This window comes from Anopheles maculipalpis, chromosome 3RL, assembly GCF_943734695.1.
Source record: "Anopheles maculipalpis chromosome 3RL, idAnoMacuDA_375_x, whole genome shotgun sequence".
Classification (NCBI taxonomy): domain Eukaryota; kingdom Metazoa; phylum Arthropoda; class Insecta; order Diptera; family Culicidae; genus Anopheles; species Anopheles maculipalpis.
Genome location: NC_064872.1, coordinates 40,144,365 through 40,166,969, shown reverse-complemented (window position 1 = coordinate 40,166,969; position 22,605 = coordinate 40,144,365). Strand labels below are relative to the sequence as shown.

Here is a 22,605-nt window from a genome sequence, read left to right as displayed (position 1 = left end):
ACAAACAAAAACTTTTTGAATGCATTTGATATGATCCAATAACATAAAACTACGATTGATAATCAATTGCAAAATGAGAAATTATTTCAAATCCAATATCCAATTTATTTGACTTCATAAATATCGTTTTATGAATGTCCTGACAATGAAAATATTTAAATCAAGCTATGTAACTCGAAAAGCATCTTTAACACTAAGGTACATAGGATGGCAAAGTTGCAATAGATTCAACAAGTATTGTTCAATGCACAATAAAGCCGATTTAAAAGAAACCATGATTTGCATACAACTTTGAGGAAGGTATTTTTAAGTTACTGCGCATATGGTTCTTCTTTTAGTTTCTGCATTGTACAGAACACACTTCGCAATGTGCAATCTATTCCAAAGTAGACGATTTTCATACGAATGTGTCCGTTAACCTGGTTTGCAATCTAATCGAAATTCCTGGTTCCCCAAGCACAAGGGATCCAGTGATTTGTTGAGCCATGTTTCACGCTTTGAATAGATTAACGAATGTCTTTGTAATCCTTAACGCCTTTGTAAAACAGAAATTGTCTTGGTACGGACTGAAAGAGACAGGGCCGAAAAAAAAATGCCGGGAGAATTGAAAATATTTCAGCGTTGCCCTCTAGGGGTGAAGATATTCTGAAAGTTTGCTCCTGTGGGGGCATGCCTTTATAAAACCTTGGTATGGCATTTGACAAAATTCTTTCTCCTGACTCCTGAAGCATTTATTGGATGAAACTGGCTGCCCTCATAAACGAACGGTATGAAACGTGACAAATAACGCATGAGGATGTTCATCCTACGTTTACTACGCTTTTTGAGGAGACTCGGAAAGAACAAAAGTGTGACCCGTGGCACATGCAAATATTTGAAGGCATTAAATAGTTTTATTCATTTTCATCGTATGCTTAAATTTGGGACTTTTCAGCCCTGCTACGGAAGTGGACATCTACTCCATTGGGTAGTTAAGTATTTTAAGAGAAATATATCAATCAATTTTGCTTTTGAGGGCATTGTTTTGCAAACAAATAAGATTCACCTTCTCTTGTATCTATTTTAAATGTCTTATAATCGTTAAACTAATGACTGGTAACTCTTTTTTACATGAGCTTAAAAAGCTACACAAAGTAATAAGAGCATGATGCATGACTAGCAAACATCCATTAGCAATCGGTAGGCTGAAAACTTCCCTAACTTCATCGCACTTTTCAACATCATTATAAGAGTTTGCATAAGACAATACCGTGATTTCAGCGGAATAAAAATATCTACTCTCCTTCCTTAGACGATCAACTGTCGTCGCTTTATTTTACCGGAACAAGACCTTGTCTCTTTGTTGACAGCAGACAAGGAAACCCCATTCTGAAAGCGGCTTCAAGGAAACATGACTCTTATTTGAATTGTGATTAAGACGTTTCACGAAGCGCTGACATGTTTGAGGAAGCTTATAAAGGGGACGAACCCTTGCGCATTCCCTGACTGTCATTAATCTTGGCAATCTAAAATGGAAAATCGAGAATCGATAAAGCAAACATTGGGAAGCCCGCTACAGATGCTGTGCCTCTTTAGCACCGACAGAGTGAATTAAAGAATGCCTTGATTGACAGTTTGCTTTCAAGTTGTAAAAACACCCTGTGATATGCACACTTTCGCACCAATAACTGATCAGATTCTGCAAGTGATCATATCGATTTGCTCGAGATTATCAACAAACGAGTAAGAGGGAAAATAAATGGAACAATATTATTTGATTCTTTATTCTTTAATTAACCAAACCAAATTATGGAAGGTCCGTGGAATCCATGACTTTAATATACTATTTTGGACAGCTTGTCCGTTGAATGGATAATGGTCCAGTTAAGATTAGATATTCGATTCCACCCTGTGGAAGGCGAGATTCGAGACGAGATTGAACTAAATGTTATCCCAATTTCATTCAGAACTCGGCACGCCTTTGAGAATATATTTTACAGTTTTTAGGCTGTGTACATGTGTAGTGAATGCATATTGCATATTGTAAATGCATATTGTTGATGTAAAAGCATCGTCTGTAGTTTCGAATCAATATACGATGTCCACAAGCAGTATGTAGCTCTTTTCTTCTTCTTGGCTTAACCCCCGCCACTTGCCGAAACACCACTTTTGGCACTTGTTTGCCAAGGAATTCTTTCATGCTGTCTTGCCTTTGCTATAATTATGTTACCTTTTTATAAGTGTTCAGATAGCCGAGGATCTAATTTCCACTATGCTGTGTAGTATTGTTAAAGAAAGTCAATCGAACGTGCTTTGTGTATCATATCTGCTCTCTATTTCCACCCGATTACTTGCAGATTCCATTAAGACAATAGTGCTTTGCGCAATGCGAAATCAATAAGTCGTAAGAAAATAGCGTCTAACGATAGTAAATTCTGGGATGTTCGACATTGTACACGATTTTCGTGCATGGCTAGAGTATCGTAGAGACCGATGATAAAGTTTCTTTTTGTATGGTATTTTATGGAAAATAATATAGCCAATAATATTCATGTTGAAACAAGGCGGTCCCGGTGGCAAAAGTGGTGCCAGCGTTTTTAAATTGTTTTGTTATAACATATGCCTGTTAATGCGTGTAATGCGTCAATTAAACAGTGTAAACAATTCATAAATAATGGTATGGTTCAACTATCTTATTTAAGCGGGTGACTCGACGAAATGATCTACTGCGTTCTTTCGATTTATTTTCGAAGTCGCTGTGAGATTGCCGGTTCAAATCGATTTTACACTTAATTAAAACCAATTTGTTTAAATATGACAAGCATAAGATTTGTTTGGACTACACACCACTTACATTGTTTTTTTTTTTTTACAGATGCAGTTCAAAAATGTTTATGCGGTTTGAAGCCCCATAGCTCCTTATGCCTTTAGTTATAAATCAATTAATGTGAAATCTATAATTTAAAAAAAAAAGATAATAACTACTCTACACCTTCAGTATGCGAAAATGGTACAAAATAGCTACATTTCTAGAATGGATGAGACAATACGAAAAGGAAAAATAATAAAACAAATATCTTTACATCTGTTTTGCTCAAACAAATTATTCATAACTGGCAGTGTCTACAATAATAACAAACCATTTATTAGGCTCTTGTGGTGGTCATCTTCCGTACCAAGAGAAAGTTACAGTCTGTTTCCGAAAACTAGAAACGTGTTTCATATCAATCAAATGCAGCTGCTCTACCCGCAAGAACTATTTTTCTTCCATGAGTGATAACAGCAATCTCAATGAAAACTACACAGCAAACAAATCACACTTTCTATCTCTTCGTGTTCTTATAACATCGACCCAAATTAATCACTATTCTTAACCATCATTAATCGCTTAGGGAGCAGTATTTGGAGAATTTTGGTGGAAGATTGGTTTCAAAAAAAAATCCGGCCCTACTTTCTTAAATATAAGAGAACTTTAGACATAATCTGTTCCTTATAGAAAGGCTGCATTAGTTAAATCGCTAAAGCTTTAAGCAATATAGTACAATATTCGTTTGGAATCATCCATCTGGAATGCAGAAGATACTCCAGGCCTAACCAAACCTAAAATAGTGGATCACATTCCATAAAAGTTTCTGCAACTGTTTTTCCAAAGCCCCCCCGTTATCAATCACACCTGTAGTTTTGCGAAGGGCGCCAATTCATCTTCGCTCCTGAATCGATTAATCAAACATAAATAGGGCAAAGATTGAACGCAACCGAAAGAAGCTTTCATAATACCGTGAAAACGATGCTCATGATTCACACAAGCCGGCTTAGTCTCTGTCAGAACTTATGTCCTTGTAACTGAAGAACATGGATTCATGCTGAGAATCAATCCAGACAGAGTTATCATAACGTAAACTCGGAAACATAATCAGATCCGTGATAAAGTGTGGTTTCTGATTACTTCAGCTCATTGGTTTCTGTGTCAGTGTCATAAGTGTCTTTGGGAACTGGGTCAGCTTTCCGGAACAATGCGGGATCATTAATTACCACACTCGAGAGAAGCAACTCTTGCTAATCTGTGGAAGATATGATTCTGCATGACAGTGTTGAATGATTCGGCGCAAATTAACACGTTCGTCATACTCAATTTGTTTCCAAGGATGTTTGTGATCGACCTTTGTAGATGGATATGGCAATAGAACAAACAGCTTGTTCGATTTTCTTGATTTAGATAACCTTCATAGCCTGGTTTTGTGAGCTACGGTTTGCGATAAATTATGACAGTTCAAATAACGAAATACCAATTAACAAAGTATTTCAACACTTTTCGTTGGAAACCTTCAAGCTCATCGAAATATGGTCCTTCACAGTGTGGCCTTATGTTCACATTAACGTCCATCGAAAAACATTCAACACTAAACTGTCCATGCATGGGATGTTTCAGACACATTCCCTTTGGAAAATGTACATTCCATCCAAGGGATGATTGATATTATGCGTTACCAGTGTTGTTCTTGCGTCATCCGAATGCATGATACAGTGAATGGTCCACGCACAAAATTGTCAATCTCATAAAATGTTCCACCTCGGCACATTTCTGCATCCGTTTGTCTCATGTTTTATACCCACGTTGTCTAGTGGGATGATTTGGTAACATTTTCCTAGATTGTACGCGAGATTCGATTATACTACACAGCTAGGACGAAAATGCCACAAATTCGCCCACAGATACCGTCCATGTAGGGGAGGATTTTCTCACCCCAGAAGTAGTGCTATTTAATCCGAAATGCCACCACATCATCCGGTTATGGCGTTTTTCAACCCAGCCTCAGTTGTTCATCGGCATTCGGCGCGAAACTGTATGACTCTAGTGCTACAGCAAGGTTCAATACAAGCCGCCCAGCATGACATCGGTAAAATCACCAACAAGAATGGAAATAATTCCGTTTCATAAATGGGAGAGAAAATTTATAGCTTTTTCGCTGTAGGCCTTATGAAAACATTTTTGTTTCTGAAACAAAGGAAATTCACACATTTGGCTCAACGAGACGCAGTCAAAAGTACTTAATTGATAACGTTTTTTCAATGTTCAAATGGGTTTCCAGAAATTATCCTTGAATGACTTATATTTTTCTAAACACTCAAGTACAAGGTCCAGTGGTCAACAAACTGCAGAAATAATATGAATAACGATGCATCTCTCAATCTAATTAATCGCATTACGAACCACATAGCTCTGTCGGTGTCCCCGTGTACCAATTCAGCCTAATGTAATCCATTTCCGATGAGTAAAGTAACTTCCTCTTGTAAAGTGGATACCATTCCAATGCGACAGAATTGCAATGCTCATCAACCAATGGATCCATTCATACACATGGCTACCACAACGATCGACGGGAGGATTCGAAAGACTGATAGGTCAGCGAAACGAGTTCAATCAAATTTCCGACAGGCATGAACTCTTGCTGCGATTGGAGTAACATAGCGCTGTATCGATTCGATTGAAATCGCTAAACAAACAAGAATGCGTTTCGAATGGACCCATTTGGGTTATGAACATGTATGGACGATATAAGTTATGTGCCAGCATCAAGATGTCTATAAAATATCACAATACTGTACAGCCGTAGATAAATGATGGTGTCCACCTAGATAAAAATGTTAAATATATGTGTAAAATTCAAAACTAGTCGAGGTGTGTAAACTCTAATTGTAATGAGTAACTTACCTGAACTTGTTATTTTGTGATTGTATTTTTGCACAAAACTCCTATAAATAATTCTTTCTCGGCAACAACCTGGCTGTGTCGGATGACAAACGGAAATTGAATTTTGTTCCAGCCTCAGAACAGAAGAATCCTATCGTTGAATCTGCGATCTGCCGTTCGGAAATGATTTATGTCATGTGGAGAAATTTGTGGCGATGCTGATTTTGTTGGATATGTTGAACTGTTGCTGACATACGTTTAATTAAATCTTTAACAAAGTCAATTTAATGATCATGTACGCTGATGTTTGGATCTCTTCGTTTCGTTAGTTTCAAAATTTTATAATTAAAATACGATTTCGATTGGATAAAGTCATTCCCAAAACAGTGAATACTTTTCAATTTACGATAAAGCTGCTTTACCATAATGTCATACTGAAACGTAGTAATATTGCAAAGTAATATTTTGTTCAAAATGCTATCAATGCGTGGAACTTTTTTATTTTTACAAAATCTAGAAATTACTATGCTAACTGACACGACCTCCATTTGACCCATATCTGAAGATGAGTGTCAACCTACAAACAGCACGTACATCAGAATCAGTGCACCGCTGTGATGTTCGGCAAGGTGACAATATCAAATGAATGAACATCATAAAGCTCCAGGCACGTATTGCAAGTGTTTCACAAGGGATACATTTTCAGCATCAACACTTTACGCCATCTGTTAAGATAGCATCTAAACCTTTATCTAACGAAAAGAAAACGGCGAAAATATTCACAACCGATGATACTGGAGCATTCTAAATTTAGTTTCTATCCGTTCCTTCCCTCAAACGAGACAACAGTCTTCATTTTTAGCCGAATAATTCAAGCTATTCTCATGCAAAAATGTAGTTCCAGAGCCTTGATCATGGACGGAGTTGTGCTCTAAATTGACTTTTGATAGAGAATGTTTCGTTGTTTAAATTGCACGTTCGTTCCATTATTTCAAATTTGACAACATCTGCAGCTTGGTTACATCGAAAAAGAGGCAAACAAGAAAGCTTAAATTGACCGAGAAGAAGCTCACGATTGGACCAGATGTTGTGAAGAAAACCAACAGAAAATAGATAACACCGTATAGCTAAAATATTTTCCAGGTTTCCCTTGGGTTAAGTATATTACGAATATAGGGAAACAATTGAGTTTATTTTAGGACGGACAGCTAAGATAATTTTAAACAATTTTTGCAGTATGTAGGTGATTTGGTGTGCTTAAGATCCTTTGAAACATTGGTCAGTCTATCAATAAGCTTTTTCCAAACATTCAAAGATGCGGCAGAGCTTGTCCGTCTAAATTATCTCATAACGGTCTAGAAAGCATATTCAGGAACCATGCAAAAAAAAATCGCAAATGAGCGACGAATTGGACACGCCGAAATTGGCAACGATTTCAATGCTGGTACCAACTAAGACATCAGTAGTCGAATGTTCGGTGGGAGGACATACCACAGGAGGGATAATCCACATAATTTTGCTGCTCCATTACGTTTGTTTGATTAGGTTCTCCCCGTGGGAACATACATCATTAAGGATAAGTGAAAACCCGGATAAGAATGAGGATACAGTATATGCGCAAGCCATGACGGAATGAGACTTGAACTCGTGAATACAAATCCAGTTGATAAAAAACCCGCTTATGAAGGATACTTATAGTCTACACTCTACGTCATCTCTGTTTGCCGAACGCACATAGAGAACTCTTTCGACTTACCTTTGATTCACAAACGTAGTCCCAACGTAGATTTGCATTGAATCTTGCTTCAAACATTGCTTCTATACCAACTTTTTATTGTTCCTCACAATCAGTCTTTATCAATAGAGCTACGGAAATGAGGACATCCGTGGGAAACAGAGTCTTAACCTAGATGGTCGCTAATCGGGACAACTTTTATTTTATTATGTACAACTCGATTAATGCACAGCTGGCATCGCATTGCTGTGAGTTTGTATCTGTTTTGAACGGCAATGACAACTACTTTACTGTGTGAATGACGTGTACAGATCCAAAACTCCTTCCATTTGGCATTTTCATCCTGTCCTACAATCCTATCGTTCGATCCTTGCGCTGGACACAACCTCTATAACTCAACACGATACATGTCAATACGATCAATTAACAACTTGTGAAGATGTGCGATTTGTATATGAGTGAGAGATTCTAATGCTACGTTATTCGCTATGTAATGGCCTCGGTTTTGTTTCGTTCTCGCCTTGCAACAATGTCTAACGTGGTGCGCAGCTAACAGTAACTGTTTGTAATAGTTTGCTTTGCTTTTGTTTGAATAATATTTTTAAGGATAGATGTACACACGTGAGGACATGTCCAAGTCCGAGGACATGTCCTACAAAGTCATCAATTTTTGGAGAGCTTGTGCTATGTACTATCACGAAAATGCCACAGATGTGATAAGCACTTTGGCACCATTGTCCTGCTCGGCAGCAAGCTCCAATCGTAAACAAGGCATCTCATCGGTCAACTTTTGCAACAAGAACTCGCAGTGCAAGATCGCCATGTTCTTCCAGATGTGATTAAATGGGATCTTTTGCATCGAACACTCGGCGACCGTCGTCCATCCGCCGGAACAGTTGATGCGTAGTGTCATCGCTTCCTTGCTGTTGGCAAAGTGGAATGGCGAGCTCTGTCCGATCTGAAAGTAGCCAAGACGAGTTTCGATTCCACTACAGTGTTCGAGGGCACTTGGATAATCCTCCAGCACGTAGGCGCGTATGTTGAAGTCTGCTTCCGGTTTCCGAACAGGACCAAACATGACGATCTTCAGACGCTTGGTGACGTTAACCTCTGGCGCAAGACTCTCTCCGCCCAGAAGATACTTGCCGAGCTTCCGCGTCATGATGTATGCGTTAAGCTGATCCAGCTGAATGTAGGCCTGTGGACTAGGCACGTCGTTCTCCGAGGACGCAATCTTTTTCCAGCAGTTCGTCACTTCCTCTTTGTAGAAGAGTGACACCTTCCAGCTGGCAATATCCTCGGCGCAGTGCGGAACCTTGATGATGAGCGGTTTGGAGAAATTGCTCTTGGCTGGCCCACACACAATCGTGGGACTGATGTGGGTGACCTGGTTTTCGACTAGTATCGTATCTTTGGAGTCGTACATGACGGCCAGAAAAACATTTATTCTAAGAGCCGTCGGAATGGCTCCCTCTGGAATGGAAAGGGACGTTTGCAGATGCTCCAGTTCCAGCCAACCTCCTTCAGAGGTGACAACCTGACGAGCGGAGTTCGATTTGTACATGGCCTCGGACGAACTGGACGTGTCCAATGAATCCGTCGTGGCGATAGCATAGGTTGAGTTTGCTGCACAAGTAACGTAAGCCAACAAAAGGACATAGACAAGAAGGAAATTGAAACCATCAATATTATGACAACTGTCCGCAATATCTCATCAATCAGTCAAATTAGCAAAGCTTATAGCACAGGGATAGCACAAAAACACAACTTGCCGATACTGCATGAGGAAAATGAAAAGGAATTGGAAAGCGTATTTCAATTGTTGAACGATACTTACATGTGTTGGTGTTGGATGTCCCCGAAAGAGACTCGGAGCTGCGATACTGACCCTTCTGAGCTTGGTTGACAGGTGACGCCGTTATCTGGCGTTGAACGTGATTCTGCTCAAGTGAGTGATACTGATGGTAATGATGCTGAAGAACCACTCCCGTAGCAAGCTTCTGTTGGTTGTACACGTTCATACCCGTATCGTCCTTGTTTGCAGCTTGAATCGCTTGCCTAGAGAAATGACCGTGACATTTCAAGACGGATAATGATTGAACACAATACGTCATATGTCTCGTGTGCTTGAGTCGAATTCCTGGCAAAATACCAGTCGAGTGCATAGGTGCAAACACTTACATCGAGTTGAATTGCGGTTCGTCGTAGTGATGTTCGGAGGTGGATCTCGTCAAAAGTAGTGGAACATTCTGACTCGGTATCTTTGGGGCTTCCATGGTGCTTCCGTTGGAATATTCGTAGCCATTGACTCGTATGTTTATGTCGGGAGGGTTGGAGGAGAGGGTAAGCTTCTTTTGAAACTCGTGTGTGTATGTGTGCTGATCCGGAGACGTCCGTGTGATGGAGTACGTTGGCATTTTCTGACGATGCCGCATGTGCAACAGAAACACCAGGAATGTCAAGCAGAGAGTCACAATGAACCCGAGACCGAGATAAAAGATCCAATCAGAAGCTGTAACGAAATGTAATAAAATGCCACCCGGTCAGCACTGTCGGAAAATTGTTTTATTCTAATGTTATCACAATGCCAGAGTTAGAATGTGTTCGTAATACTTCAGTGTAGTGCGTATACATTATTTTGCATCCAGTTTACATTTTACGATGCAATGCCTCCATTTTGTTCAAATATAATTCCAATATAATGTTAGGTGTACAGTGCATATGCTCTGTATGAACGAAATAGATGACCAATATTTAAGAAGCTTTAAACACTTCGTTTGCTCGTACGCCACATTGCTAAAAGTTACAAACAGTGGCCCTTTACATCGAGCATCCAAACCATTGAGCAAAGTACGTCATCGAGTAAAGGAAGTTCTGACGAAAGTCCATCATCGAGCATAAAAGCCTTCCTAGAAAAATGGTTTCATACATTCCATTACCGTATGTGCAAGAGAAAACTCATTCATTGGATGCAACGATTTACCTTTCACTCTTCAAGTTCTCTTCAGGAATGTGGAACATAGGTGTAGTAGCTACTTAAGTCGTTTGAAGAGCCTTTTGCTGTTTTTCAGGCGATGAACGTCCTTACTTAATGCATTTCAACAGATGGACCTCCAAAACATACAAACAGTGACCCATGCACGACGTGAATCATAACTATTTTTATATTTGGAGAAGTTTTCAAATATCCTTTGCGGCCTGGCGTTCCTATTTTAATTTTATTTCATCAGATAAAGTACTCAACTTGCCAGGCACATAAATAAGTTCAAGAAATGCAAACTGCATTGCAAAAATATTGTCAATTGGGGTATGAAGTCTTAATTTTTTTGATATAATGCTGCTTATAAGATTGAAAAAGCTGCTTCTAGGTATATCGAAATTCTATAAAACACTCGAACCTAGAAACATACAACACATCTCCCATGATTAGCTTCAATATAAAATTATGAATTTATGCACATTTGAAACGTATCACTATCTCTGCTATCACTTATATTCCCTGAGCTCTTGCATCAATCGATCAGTTTTTTTTTATTGTTTCAACAATCTATAAACCAAATCTCACACATACAATCAAGAAAACACATCATGAATCTGCTTCACTTACTCGTCCAACCAGCAACGATCACATAATAGCCGGATAAATATTCCCCTGGCGAGCAATCAGTGCGGTTATTATGATTTTCCGCAATAAGAAGAGACTTCACCCTTCTTTCTTCACTCACCAGCATAACGAGAACCTACCCGAAACGTTATCGATTCCGTATGTCTCTTTCGCCTTCCGCTTTGCAGGGGGGAAAAGCGGGATGAATGATTATGTTTATTGTTGATGCTTTTCAAAACTGCGTCCGCAGTACTTCTGGCTTGACTGATGCCAATGCACCATAATGCTGAAAGGTACTTGGGATACTACCGAAACACTACACGCCACGGCTAAAGATACGTCGCACTGAGGGACGTCCTTTCAGAGAGTTTTCCCTGGTGAATAAGCAAAGGCTCAGATTGGCTCCATTCATGACCGATGATTACGGCTGGCTGAGTGGAGCTCAAGTCAATATGAAGCAAAGGACGATGTTCTGATCTTCCTGCTGTACTATTACTATCGTCGCTTACTAAAACTGCCGACAATGATGTAAAGCAAAAGACATAAATTTAAAAATGCAACTGACTGCTGCTTTAAACCAAAAACTGAAATTCTTATCACTTTTTAATTTCAGCATCAAAAGCTTCCGTCTGTTTTTGTTGCAGTTTGATCAACCCGCACTATCATTCCTTTGTTCCTGCTGGCCTTGAGTAGCAACAACGAATTCTTTCGCAGAGGCTATTTCGATTAGCATAAATAGCAGCTCGAAAACGAGCAAACTCAGGCTAATGCATTATAAAATAGGTGGAAATTGAGAATAATAAACAGTATTTTCATATACAAAAATTATCTTTCTTATCCTTACTTACACAAAAGGCCTTCGGGTCTACGAGTCTGGTAATTCACGCCCATTTGAAATACATGCTGTCCCTCACGGGCATTTAATTTGGTATGTAACTTGATACTACACAATGCAGCCATTCTGTCCCTTCAAGAACAATTCTTTACAAATCCTCGGATTCAAAACGTGTCAAATAATGTGGGATTCTTTGTATTGCTGCATTACGTGCTGGTAATGTGCAGTTTATTCGTCGGTTCAAAACATAAAAAATATTCTTCAGGAGTGAGCGTCGAATTCATGACATCTCAGATTTCTGGTTAATTGGTATTATTCAAACTTCACCCTTTTGCATTCGTTCCACCAGTTATTAGAGAAATGTGGGAATGAGCTTGCATGAATTTCTTCTAACCTGCATCGTGCTTACTTTGAGTCGCAAACAATTCTTCATTATTTAAAACATTCGTGTATGACCGATTCATATGACCGATGTGTGAATTATAAAGAGTGTAAAAGTATTTAATAAATTAAAAGATTCATGCTTTCATTCAATTCGCTGTAAGAATCGTTCTTTCGTACATTGTAAATTTTACTCAGCTACTTCAGACTCACCTGTGTCGTCAATTCTGCATTCACCACCCCGACAAACGATGGTTTGAATATCCTTGCCGTGACAACCGTAGGCACTGCTCTCCTGCTCATCATGATCCTCCATCAGGGCAGCCAACTGTTGATGATGCTTCACAAGTGCCTTATCGTAGTAGTCAACATTTTGCGTGCGGCAGATTCTTCTCCTTGATTGGGTGCATTTGTTTGTGCAAGAGCTCCACGCAGACCATGCTGACCAACGGCGAACTGCAAACAAAAGCATTCAAGATTGACCAGAGCCAATAGCTGTATTTCGCTAATTATACACTCTTCTGCATAGATCTAATTGTTTATTTTCAATTTGCCAATATGGATTCTTAAATCTTTACATATTCTTGAGAGTGTGGCGATATGAACACTTTCCCTTTTTTAATCAATGCAACACTGCCAAGCACCTCAAAGGGCTAGACGCCTTTCCTGAATAACAAATTTACGAGAATGTACAGTAAGAAGACCAATTTTACCGATAAGAATCTTCGAACGTTTCCTACTGTTCGTGACTTCGAAGTCTTTTCACGCTATGTCCTTGGCAGACACCAAGTATCGGAGAAGCTCTCCAACTACTCCAAGAATTCGTGTGATGCAAATTCCAAACGTGAATCTTGTCCCTTAGTTGACAAGAGACTTGAACAACCAGAAAATTGTCGTCTCAAGAGAAAGGCGTTCTTGCTGTGTAAGAAGAAACACAGCTTTCTATAGAAAAAACACAAATCACTTTGCTTTTATGTACCAAAGCTTTAGGTTTTCCAAATTCACGAAAGATTGGAATAGAGAAAAGTACTGGTGAACCTGGAATGTCTATTGGAGTTCAAATCACGATAGAAACTGCATTCATCTGACAATTTGAAGGGTGCAAAACTGTTGGTAGTCATTGCTCGATAAAATATTTACTCCATTCCTTGAAGAAGTTTACAGTTTTTTGTCATGGTTTGGAAGTAACAGTATGTGTTTTTATTTAGAACACTGAACACCTGGAACTAGGCTGTAGATTTATTTCTAGACGGAAATACTTTAACATGTACTGTTCCATTTACTACCAAAATATGTACTACTTACCGATATCGTTGTCCTCGAAGCCATTAGGAGTGATTATCTGTGTGTCTTCTGAACGTAGAACGATTATTTTCCACATCGTAGGAAGCATATCAGATTGACAAAGGAGTAAATGTAAGAGACAGTGAATAGTTGCGAAGAAAAAGATTAAATGATGTCGCTCATATGGACGGAAATACTATTTTTAACTTATGCTAAACCTGTTGATGTTCTTCCGTCACCTTACCTGGGCATGTCACACAATCGGCTGTCTTCTGTTGGTTAGGACCTACGCAGGGTGATCCACCATACAAGGGAATCGGATCACTACAGGTTCGTGTACGCTTCCTGCCCTGAGCTGGTTTACCCGGACAGCGACACTCCAACCAGGCGCTCCATTGGCTCCATCCTCCGTTTACTGTTGATATATTTTTTATAGTTAATAAAAACGCCCTGAACCATGACATTTATTTTATTATTCTAGTAAAGTTGCCATTCAAACATTATTTATTTAAGTTATTTTGGACCTTAATAGTTTAATTTAAATAACTAAAATTAAATAATCCTTAAGTTTGCATTATCGCATTATCTTACCATACACAATCAGCTCAATAGGTTCCGATGTTCTTTTTCCAGCAATGTTCTCCGCTACGCATGAGTAATTTCCAATGTCCTTTCGGTCGAAATCGAAACATTCCATCAACCATCCAGAAGTTGTATCAATCCCATGGTTATAATTCCAACCCGATGTTGTTTTAGGACCAATGAAAATCAATAACAAAACAAAACTTCCATTATAGGATTTGCACATTTAAACACTTCAACATCCAAATAAAATGTTAGACCTATTGCGTGGGAATCATTTCAGCTTGACAAAAGGGTACAAATGTCGTCTATAACTGAAAAATCTTCCACAACATTTCCCTTTCTTACCTGGAGGTTCAAACTTGTTATCACAATATTTCCTTCTGTGGTGAAGGTCAACAGAGAACTTGGTGTGATGGTGATGTTGTTTTTCAACCACGTTATTTGGGGCTTAGGATATCCCTTGGGAGCGACACATTTAATTTCCAGCTTTTCTCCAACTTCAGCACGAATCTTGGTTTCCTGAAGCTCGAAGTTTTTCTTCAAATCTGCAAAGTAAAAGACAATCAATTAGATATAAACGAATTTTTGATCAAATTGCCACGCATACTATGCATAAAACATTGCCAAGAAATTCTAGAAAGGAATGGAAGTGAGTCATTAAATGCTGCCATCTCTGAAGATGCACCCTAAATATCGTTTGTTGTGCTAGCGATGATTCACTTCATTCTTTCCGTTTTTATTTTCTGTTTTACCATTTTTTGCACAAGATTCGTTGCGTTACGTTCGATGATCTTCAAAGAAAACCAAGCAATAAATTAATGTGTCATGTGTTTGGTGTTTTATGCATTTACGAATATGTTATACTCTGTTGCACTGCGTCTTGTGACCCATCCACTTGGAGAGGTAGTCTTTTCTCATTGGACTGTCTGCATCTTCAAGCATCTTTATACACGCACAAGCCTGATAATGCAGCATGATGCAAGGCGCTCAGTAGATCTTACACAAAAGTACAAATATTCATTTTCGACTCCACGCCACGGTCACACCTTTCCTTCCCTCATTCTCAAAGACGAACGCTTCTTTAATGAATCGTCGCCGTCGGAAGTGCATGGCGTCAACCAAAACAACGCGACGGTTGTTCCCAAAACTCCGTGACTTCCGTAGACATAACCCACCAAGAAAGGTGAGCTGCTTCGGGAATGAACAACGCACAGCAAACGCACGCAGACAGTGTGATATTTGTTTAGAATTAGACCCAAGGAAGACCCCCATTTGATGCCCTGTTTGTGAAGTCACATCTTCCCTCAACAAAATAGAGTTTTTTGTGACCATGTGCTTTTCACTACGCATTCCGGATATGATTTATGACCCTTGTGGCAGCGGATAGCATATGGGCTCGAATAGCTTCTCTTTTCCTTCTACAGTTGGTTTGTTTTTATAATTAAGCAGTTGTAACATTGTGGTGTGCCGAATACAACTTTTAACTCAATCGAAGCAGTTCATCATCAGGTCTTTTGGAGCTTGTTTCGTTGGGGATCTCGTGATGTTGGGTTGGGGATCGCTCGGCATAAGACTTCGAGTTAAGAATTTTTATTACCAATTTGTTGAAACATCTGTAGGCGATTATTGCCTGAGACAAACGACATTAATTTCGAAAATTCGATTCTTATTCGATATAGTTTGTGAACACCATTTGAAAGAATTATTTTTGTAAATTTAGAGTTTGAACATATTCCGACTCGTACTGTTAAGTTTCAAACCATCGAATTGCTTAAAACACATTGTAATCGCTTAAAGCTATCCTGATTGAACGTACAGTCACTTCCCTAATCTTTATTCTTCCTAGGAGGGTCGATTTCAGCCGATCGTAGGAGTACTTCACTGACTGCTTTTTATTTCTAATCACTTGGCTTCTTCATTGCTACCATGAGCCCTGGGCTCCGTTTCATATTGTTTAAGAAATTGAAACTTAACCAAAGAAACCATACAAACAGCTTAATACGCAAGAACGAAACACGCGTCGGAAGCAGATGGAAAATGCTTCCCCATCCTGCAACTTAATTCCGGAAAGCATTAACCACACGTTTTGAATACTTCTAACCGCAACGAAAGCCTCTAAGAACAGGGATTTCGATGTGGTGGAAAAATAACACTTTCTTACGGAAAAGACATCCTGAGCAACTAAGAACAGGTGTAGAATGTAACAATATCAGGCCTAATGATTCATACTTTTCGCAAGATCGCAGGGATATTTCAATATTTTAAAGCATTGAGTAAAAAACAATAACCAGCGCTTCTGAGATGAAATTTTACATTATTTCGTCTTAAGGCGCTAAGTCCTTCTGAAAGTTGTTATAAAAATGCTATAAAGATTTTGACTTTTACAAGAATCAATGCAAACTGCATTAATGCTTTTCATTACTGCTTTTGTACATCGTACGTTTCTGATAAGAAATTATGTTTGCAAATTTTACTTTTGTACAAATCGTGAACCGTGCCGTGAGCCGTGAACTGAAAACATTTTTACTACTTTTTACCACAGGGCTTCGCAACGACTTTATTATTCATTTCTCCAATAAAATTAAAGTCCTTCTAGCCAAAGCCTATCTAATACAGACCCTCAATTAACTCAGAAAGTACCACCGTTTGTGCAAACTTTTACAGTAGCTCATTCCCTTCAAATCGTTCCACCTGTCTTACGAAATGACTCACCCACCCCATTCAACAAGTGATGCATACTTTTAAAGCCTCTTAGTGCTCCTGTATAATTTAATGATTCTCATCGGCTTCTTCACACTGCTCGCAAGCATACTTACACGCAACAATAATCGACGCTGGCTGGCTGACGGCTTTCCCCCGTGGTGCCCAGGCGTGGCATTCGCATTTGAACGGCAGCTTGCCAAAGTACTCGTACACGAGGTCGCGAGATATTGTAGCCGTCACCTCCTGGAAGTGAACCCCACTGTGAGGGTCGACGTGCGATTCTTCGATCGACGGGGGAGGCTTTATACTGCCACTGCACTTGAAATGAATCTGAAAGTATGGCAGATAAACATGGAAGAAAAACATTTTATACCCAAAATAGATCGACCTCATCGGAGAAAACACACACACACATACACGCAAACAAAATAAACAAAATCTCGGCTCAGAATCCTCGGTGTCTGTCCGTCTGATAAAATTTATCGCTACATCCTGAACGCTGAATAAAACATAACGTGTCCTGCGAATGCTCGGTGTAGTCCTCTTAAAAGGATTAAGAATCCTATAAAGTCGATGCTGGACGCAACGTCTTCTGGCACTTCTTTCTCTCAATCGTCGCATCAAACCTTTCTTATTCAAATCGCCCAAACAGACTGCTTTGCCACCATCTTACTTCCGGTCTGCTGCGGTTCGCAACATTCGACATGCCACTGTTGAGAATCAACACAGCTTTGCCGCTGGTCGTTTGCTGTAAGCCGTCGCGATAAAATATTCATGAAGCTAAAGATGCTCGTAACCCGTAAGTGGCAACAACAAAACTACCAAACCGAAGGCTTAAATCGAGTCAAGAGTAACACTTCCTTGGCGGTTACGCTGGTTCAACTGGCTGCGATGCATAGCCATCCGATCACAGTCATCACAGTCACAGGAAAAGTGGTGAAAATTTATCAAATATTAAATATGTTGCATTCTTTCGTTGTCTGTTATCTTGTTAACAGTTATCTTGAATGTTAAGCCGCATCGAATAGTTTTATAAATCCCAAAAATCGGCCTTAACCGAAATACGGTGAAACATTTGGAAAATCTGTTTCAATACTTGTCTTGGATTGTGGTTAGATTTCGTCAGTATTTCGTATTGGTGCATTGTCAGCTTTCAAAAATATAAGTTTAAGATCATTGAATAACCAAATAGAACCTTAAATACAAGTCTGTTTTCAGCATTAAAGCGCGCATACCAATCACACAAATTTGACTGGAACTCACTCGTTGTCTTCCCACATGCAACTCTGGAAGTCTTTGTGAGCTGACAAAGCATGTTCATCAGCTAAATTTCATCGAACACTCCTCGCTTATGGCTATTTCATGTTCATGTTCACCCTCTGAGATTGGTCCTGGAGATGCATAAATTAAAAACACTTCCCATCAAGTCCTTTTACTAACCTGCAATGTGTTGGCTGCTTTGCACTTCAGGACGGCTGGCTTGCTCCGGATCACATAAGTACTCTGAGGCTCGACCAGAAAGTACGGTGCCTCCTCCACCTTCAACCCTCCATCAGTCCTTCCACCAAACGTGCCGAACGCTTCACTCGGCGGTAGGACATCCTCGCCATATGACACTTCACTGTCATCTTCTTCATCATCTTCCTCTTCTTCGTCGTCGTCCTCATCCTCTTCTTCGTGTTCTTCCTGTGCATTCGACTCCAGAGCACCCTCTGTATTTCCACTCTTGTAGTCATGCACAATTGTCGAACCCTTCCGATATTCACCCTCAGCACCTGACGCACCATTTGACGAGGACGCAGATTTTCCGCCAAAAAAGTTGTCCAACGCATCCGAATTGATTATTTTACCGTCCTCATAATTATCACCTTCGTTCACTTCCCTGGTTGGAGTGTCGTAGTATTCGTCCTTCGCAGCGTCGACAACATCATCATCCACAGGAAGCCGGTCGTCAAGCATGTGAGCAGACTTTAGGATGCCTTCTCCCACCTTCATGACGCCTCCTGCCGGCCGATGACGTTGAGAAAGTTTCATTTCCGCTTGATTGTTTTCCGACTTATCGACCGCATGAAGCTCTTCATTCGCTTCCATGGATAATGGAAGCAGAGATTCATAGTTTTTTCGGGTTTCTGGTTGGTGTACTGAGCTGAACGATACTCTTGTCGACTTTGCATCGGTTTGGTGGGACAAGGGTTGCGATCGATGACGGTTATGGGCAGACCGCCTGAGGCCATTGTCATCGAGTGGCGGTGATTTATACTGTCCCAATGCGGTATCTTTACGCGGCTCGAATGAGAAAGAAAAGGCTGAGGACACATTTTTAACGCCCGTCCGATGATGGTCTTTGATTTCCAGTCCCGAAATTTCGATAACACCGACGATGCAAATAAAATATAGCTGAAGGAAATGTGGTAATTTGCGGAAAACATTCATTGTACGAACGAGGCAGGTGTTTTAAGCAGATGATGTTGTTCAGATAGGCTCAAGAAACGTTCTCACAACATGAATCTTGTCGCGTAAAAGGGGACTTCTATCGATGGAGTGGAAAGGAATCTATCATCTTCGGTAGTATGCTGTAGAATTCCTGTAGCAGTTGGTATGTTTTATACTACAAAAGCTCATCATAACTCACACACCGGCGTAGATGATCACGTTTGAATAAATCGTGAATAACATTACTTTCTTCATGTTATGCAGTGTCCTTGGCTGCATGTACAATATCTCGACTTTTTCTAACTTTCGTGCTACATCATCAATGGGTTGAAATCTGCAGAAAAAAGAAAAATTAAATATTTTGTTTAATCTTTGCCCTACTAATTATTCCATCAATTAAAATAGATTAAACTTATATCTTAAGCAGACAGACATGGAGTGTACAATGTCGCGAAAAGCCCTAACAAAACAAGATGTCAAGACAATAAAAGGTCTTAATCGTTTGATTACCACTGGTGACATAACGTCATGAGGGAAAACTACACTTAACGTTATCGAAGAATACGCCAAAAACACTCACAACCATATTATGGACATCATTTTGGCTTCCATTGAGCAGCATTTCAAAATAGGCTCATTGTACGGCTAACTTATTCCATTCTACGAACTGCAATTCAATAGTGTGTATTGAAACTCATTTCAATTTCTTATTAAAAATGGAGATGCGCTCGATGCTTTTGTGGAACACATTCTTTTCATTCGACGAACGAAAGAGAAGACCATTTCTTTGTGAGTTGGGAGGTAAAAAGCACAAGCAGAAAATAGAACCACTTGAGTGAGACATCAGTTTTCCTTCGCTTCTCTGCACTGACTGCCGGTATTAAGCTCAAGTTTTAATTAAACCAAACCTGCATTATGAAAGCATAAACGCATTGCGAAGCGACTTTTATTACTTAATCTTAGTACTTCTCCGCATGGTGCATCCGAACACTATTGTGAAGCGAAAAGTTTATTGAGGTAGAAATAATTTACTTCTAGCTTGCTTTTCGCCAACACACACTGAAGACAAACACCTCGACGAGAGCGACGATGCGTCAGACCGTATTTCTTGCCTGTAATACAATAAACTCCTCCATTTAAGGCTTTTCTGGAATAACGCGCCATCTTCTGCAAAAACCCGCACTCAAAGTTGCTTAAACCGCTTGACTAATTTCCTTGGCCGTTTCTCAACAAGACGCAACTTTTTGTGGCACATTTCCAGCGGTATCAGCTGTGGCGGGAGATCTTTTTGCAACATCAACAATGCAGCTAAGACTGGGAGAAAATGCGGAAAATATGTTACTAATTTTTCCGTTGCGGTTTCCAACTGTCTGATGTTGGATGGATGGCATTCTGCGAGAGTTCTGGCAAAAGCTGTACCAAACGCTTAAAAGACGAAGTAAACATTTTTGTCATCGCGTTCCGGTCCGAGCAAAGGATTCGGGATCTACTACTACACGTGATAAACCACGCTCCTTTATTGTTTGCTACTGTATTGGCTACGTCGTTGTCATTGCTCGCTAAAGAGCTTTAGTACTTTTTGGTCTTTTTGGCGGTTTTAATTATGCGAATTACTTATAATTAGTTTTCCATTATGGTTTCGGCGCCTCGTTCACTTTCGTTTGGGTACATCACCGGAACGTAAAATTAGCTTAATGAAAAGTTATTGAAGCGTTTAGCGGCGCTGCCTGTTAAGGGTTTCGTTGACATTTTTCCGTCATGGTTGTTTACTGTTTTCCTTTTATCTTAACTGTTCCATCCGTTTCGTCAATGTCCGAAGGTCCGCTAGTTTGATGCTTTGTTTCTTACTTTATAGCGTCATCGTTCCTCTTTGGTTGTTGATCTCATTGTCTGTGCTCTGAGCCTGTGATGGGATGCACTGCATAGATTTTTAAAACGATCTTTGAAGTCGCTCATACTTTGTTTCATGCGATCCTTTTGTACGCTGTTCTGGAAAAGTTGGATTCTGTCGGTAAGGTCCATTTTCCAGGTTCAATATAAAGAATATGGGAGGAATATATTGAATCACATTATTGGTGCTGTGTGCTCATGTCTACAGAGAAGGAGATGGTTATTTAAGGTTAAATCTACTTTCATGAGGATTCAGGCAAACTGTAAACAGTATACTAAATAGAATGATTTAAATATCTAGTTTAGCTTTAACATCTTCATTCTTTTTAAATAACCTGCATTCGTCATTTTCATAGAACTTGAATTTAACCTCAATATAATACTCTATAATGAAGTCATTTAGAAACTGAATTCAATTGGATTATTTCTTACATTCAATAACAACTAAAATGTAGCAACATTGCATTTAGGTTACAAGCTTTGTTGTTGCTCACCTCAAATTCTCCGTGGAAGCAATTTTCATAGAATCGAACTTTTGAAATAATCGATTCTGGTCGTTTGATTCCATGCAACAAAAGCTCTCAATTTCAAAACAGGTATTACCCCCATAACACCTAGCTTCGTTAAACAAACCCTTAAGCTATCGATTTCTATTTGGCAACGCTCCATATTGCTCGGTCGTTTACTACAAAACACATTCAAACTCAATGGCATCTGAGCTCCTATCTCTATTTCTGATAATGCTCTGCCAATGCACTGCCTCAGCCGGATTAGCAAGTGCATGAATGTTGCCCGAAAGAAGCTCGGAGGAAGCGAAATCTTTTTCTCGTACGTGTGCAAGCGAAGCTTAAATCACAGATGCTTAAAGAATAATTTGTTTCATAATGGGATCAACAGTCACATTCAGGGTTCGGCTTCCTTGCCATATTTCGAATGCGCACACATTTCCAGCACACAGTTTTTAGGTGGTGAACTAAGACCAGTCGTGTTAGATGTGCTCGACACAAGGACACTTCAAAGACCCAATGCCAAAGATATTTGTAAGGCATGATGAGGTGTGCTATGTCCAGATGTATTTAAAGAACTGCTAAACTAAACTGAGAAAAGGATTATTTTGGAACGGACACACGAAACCCTTTTTTATTGTAGCTTTTGTGCTTCAGAATTTTTCCTTGTACGATGAACAAATGATGCTTGTGCAATGGACATATTTGGGCGATGGCTTGTATAAATCTCTTCCGTTTTTTAACAAAATCTTTGTGAAATTGTTACAAAAAATATTGTTTTTTAACTCTGAAGAGCAAATTTCACTGCTTTAGTTTCTGCAAAGAACGCATTTTATATCTTTACTTGTGATAAAACTTATCCTATCCTTCAACGATTTATGAAAAGCCGTTCCAAACACTCAACAGCTGTGGTCATTTGCTAAATAAGTTTCACCGCACCATGAAACAAATAACTTTTCATTCTTTTCTCCGATTCTT

The 22,605-nt window shown here is 39.5% G+C and overlaps 2 protein-coding genes across 2 annotated transcripts in view; one reads left to right on the top strand and one right to left on the bottom strand.

Annotated features, from left to right (window-relative positions):
• Positions 1-8,034: 8,034 nt before the first annotated feature.
• On the bottom strand, positions 8,035-19,270 carry LOC126563941 (netrin receptor unc-5-like). Its single transcript, XM_050220803.1, has 10 exons — positions 18,239-19,270; positions 16,912-17,128; positions 14,441-14,640; positions 14,102-14,180; positions 13,755-13,925; positions 13,532-13,579; positions 12,440-12,682; positions 9,588-9,918; positions 9,244-9,464; positions 8,035-9,032 (listed from the first exon to the last, which is right to left on the bottom strand). Exons 1-10 carry the CDS (start codon positions 19,229-19,231, stop codon positions 8,101-8,103), a joined length of 3,435 nt encoding a protein of 1,144 aa, XP_050076760.1. The 5' UTR covers positions 19,232-19,270; the 3' UTR covers positions 8,035-8,100.
• The window catches only part of LOC126565731 (protein brawnin), a 402,985-nt gene continuing 391,453 nt past the window's right edge, over positions 11,074-22,605 (top strand). Inside the window, exon 1 of the mRNA XM_050222939.1 lies at positions 11,074-11,077. The gene's annotated coding sequence lies outside the window, so the exon portion shown is untranslated. The remainder of the gene's footprint in view (positions 11,078-22,605) is intronic.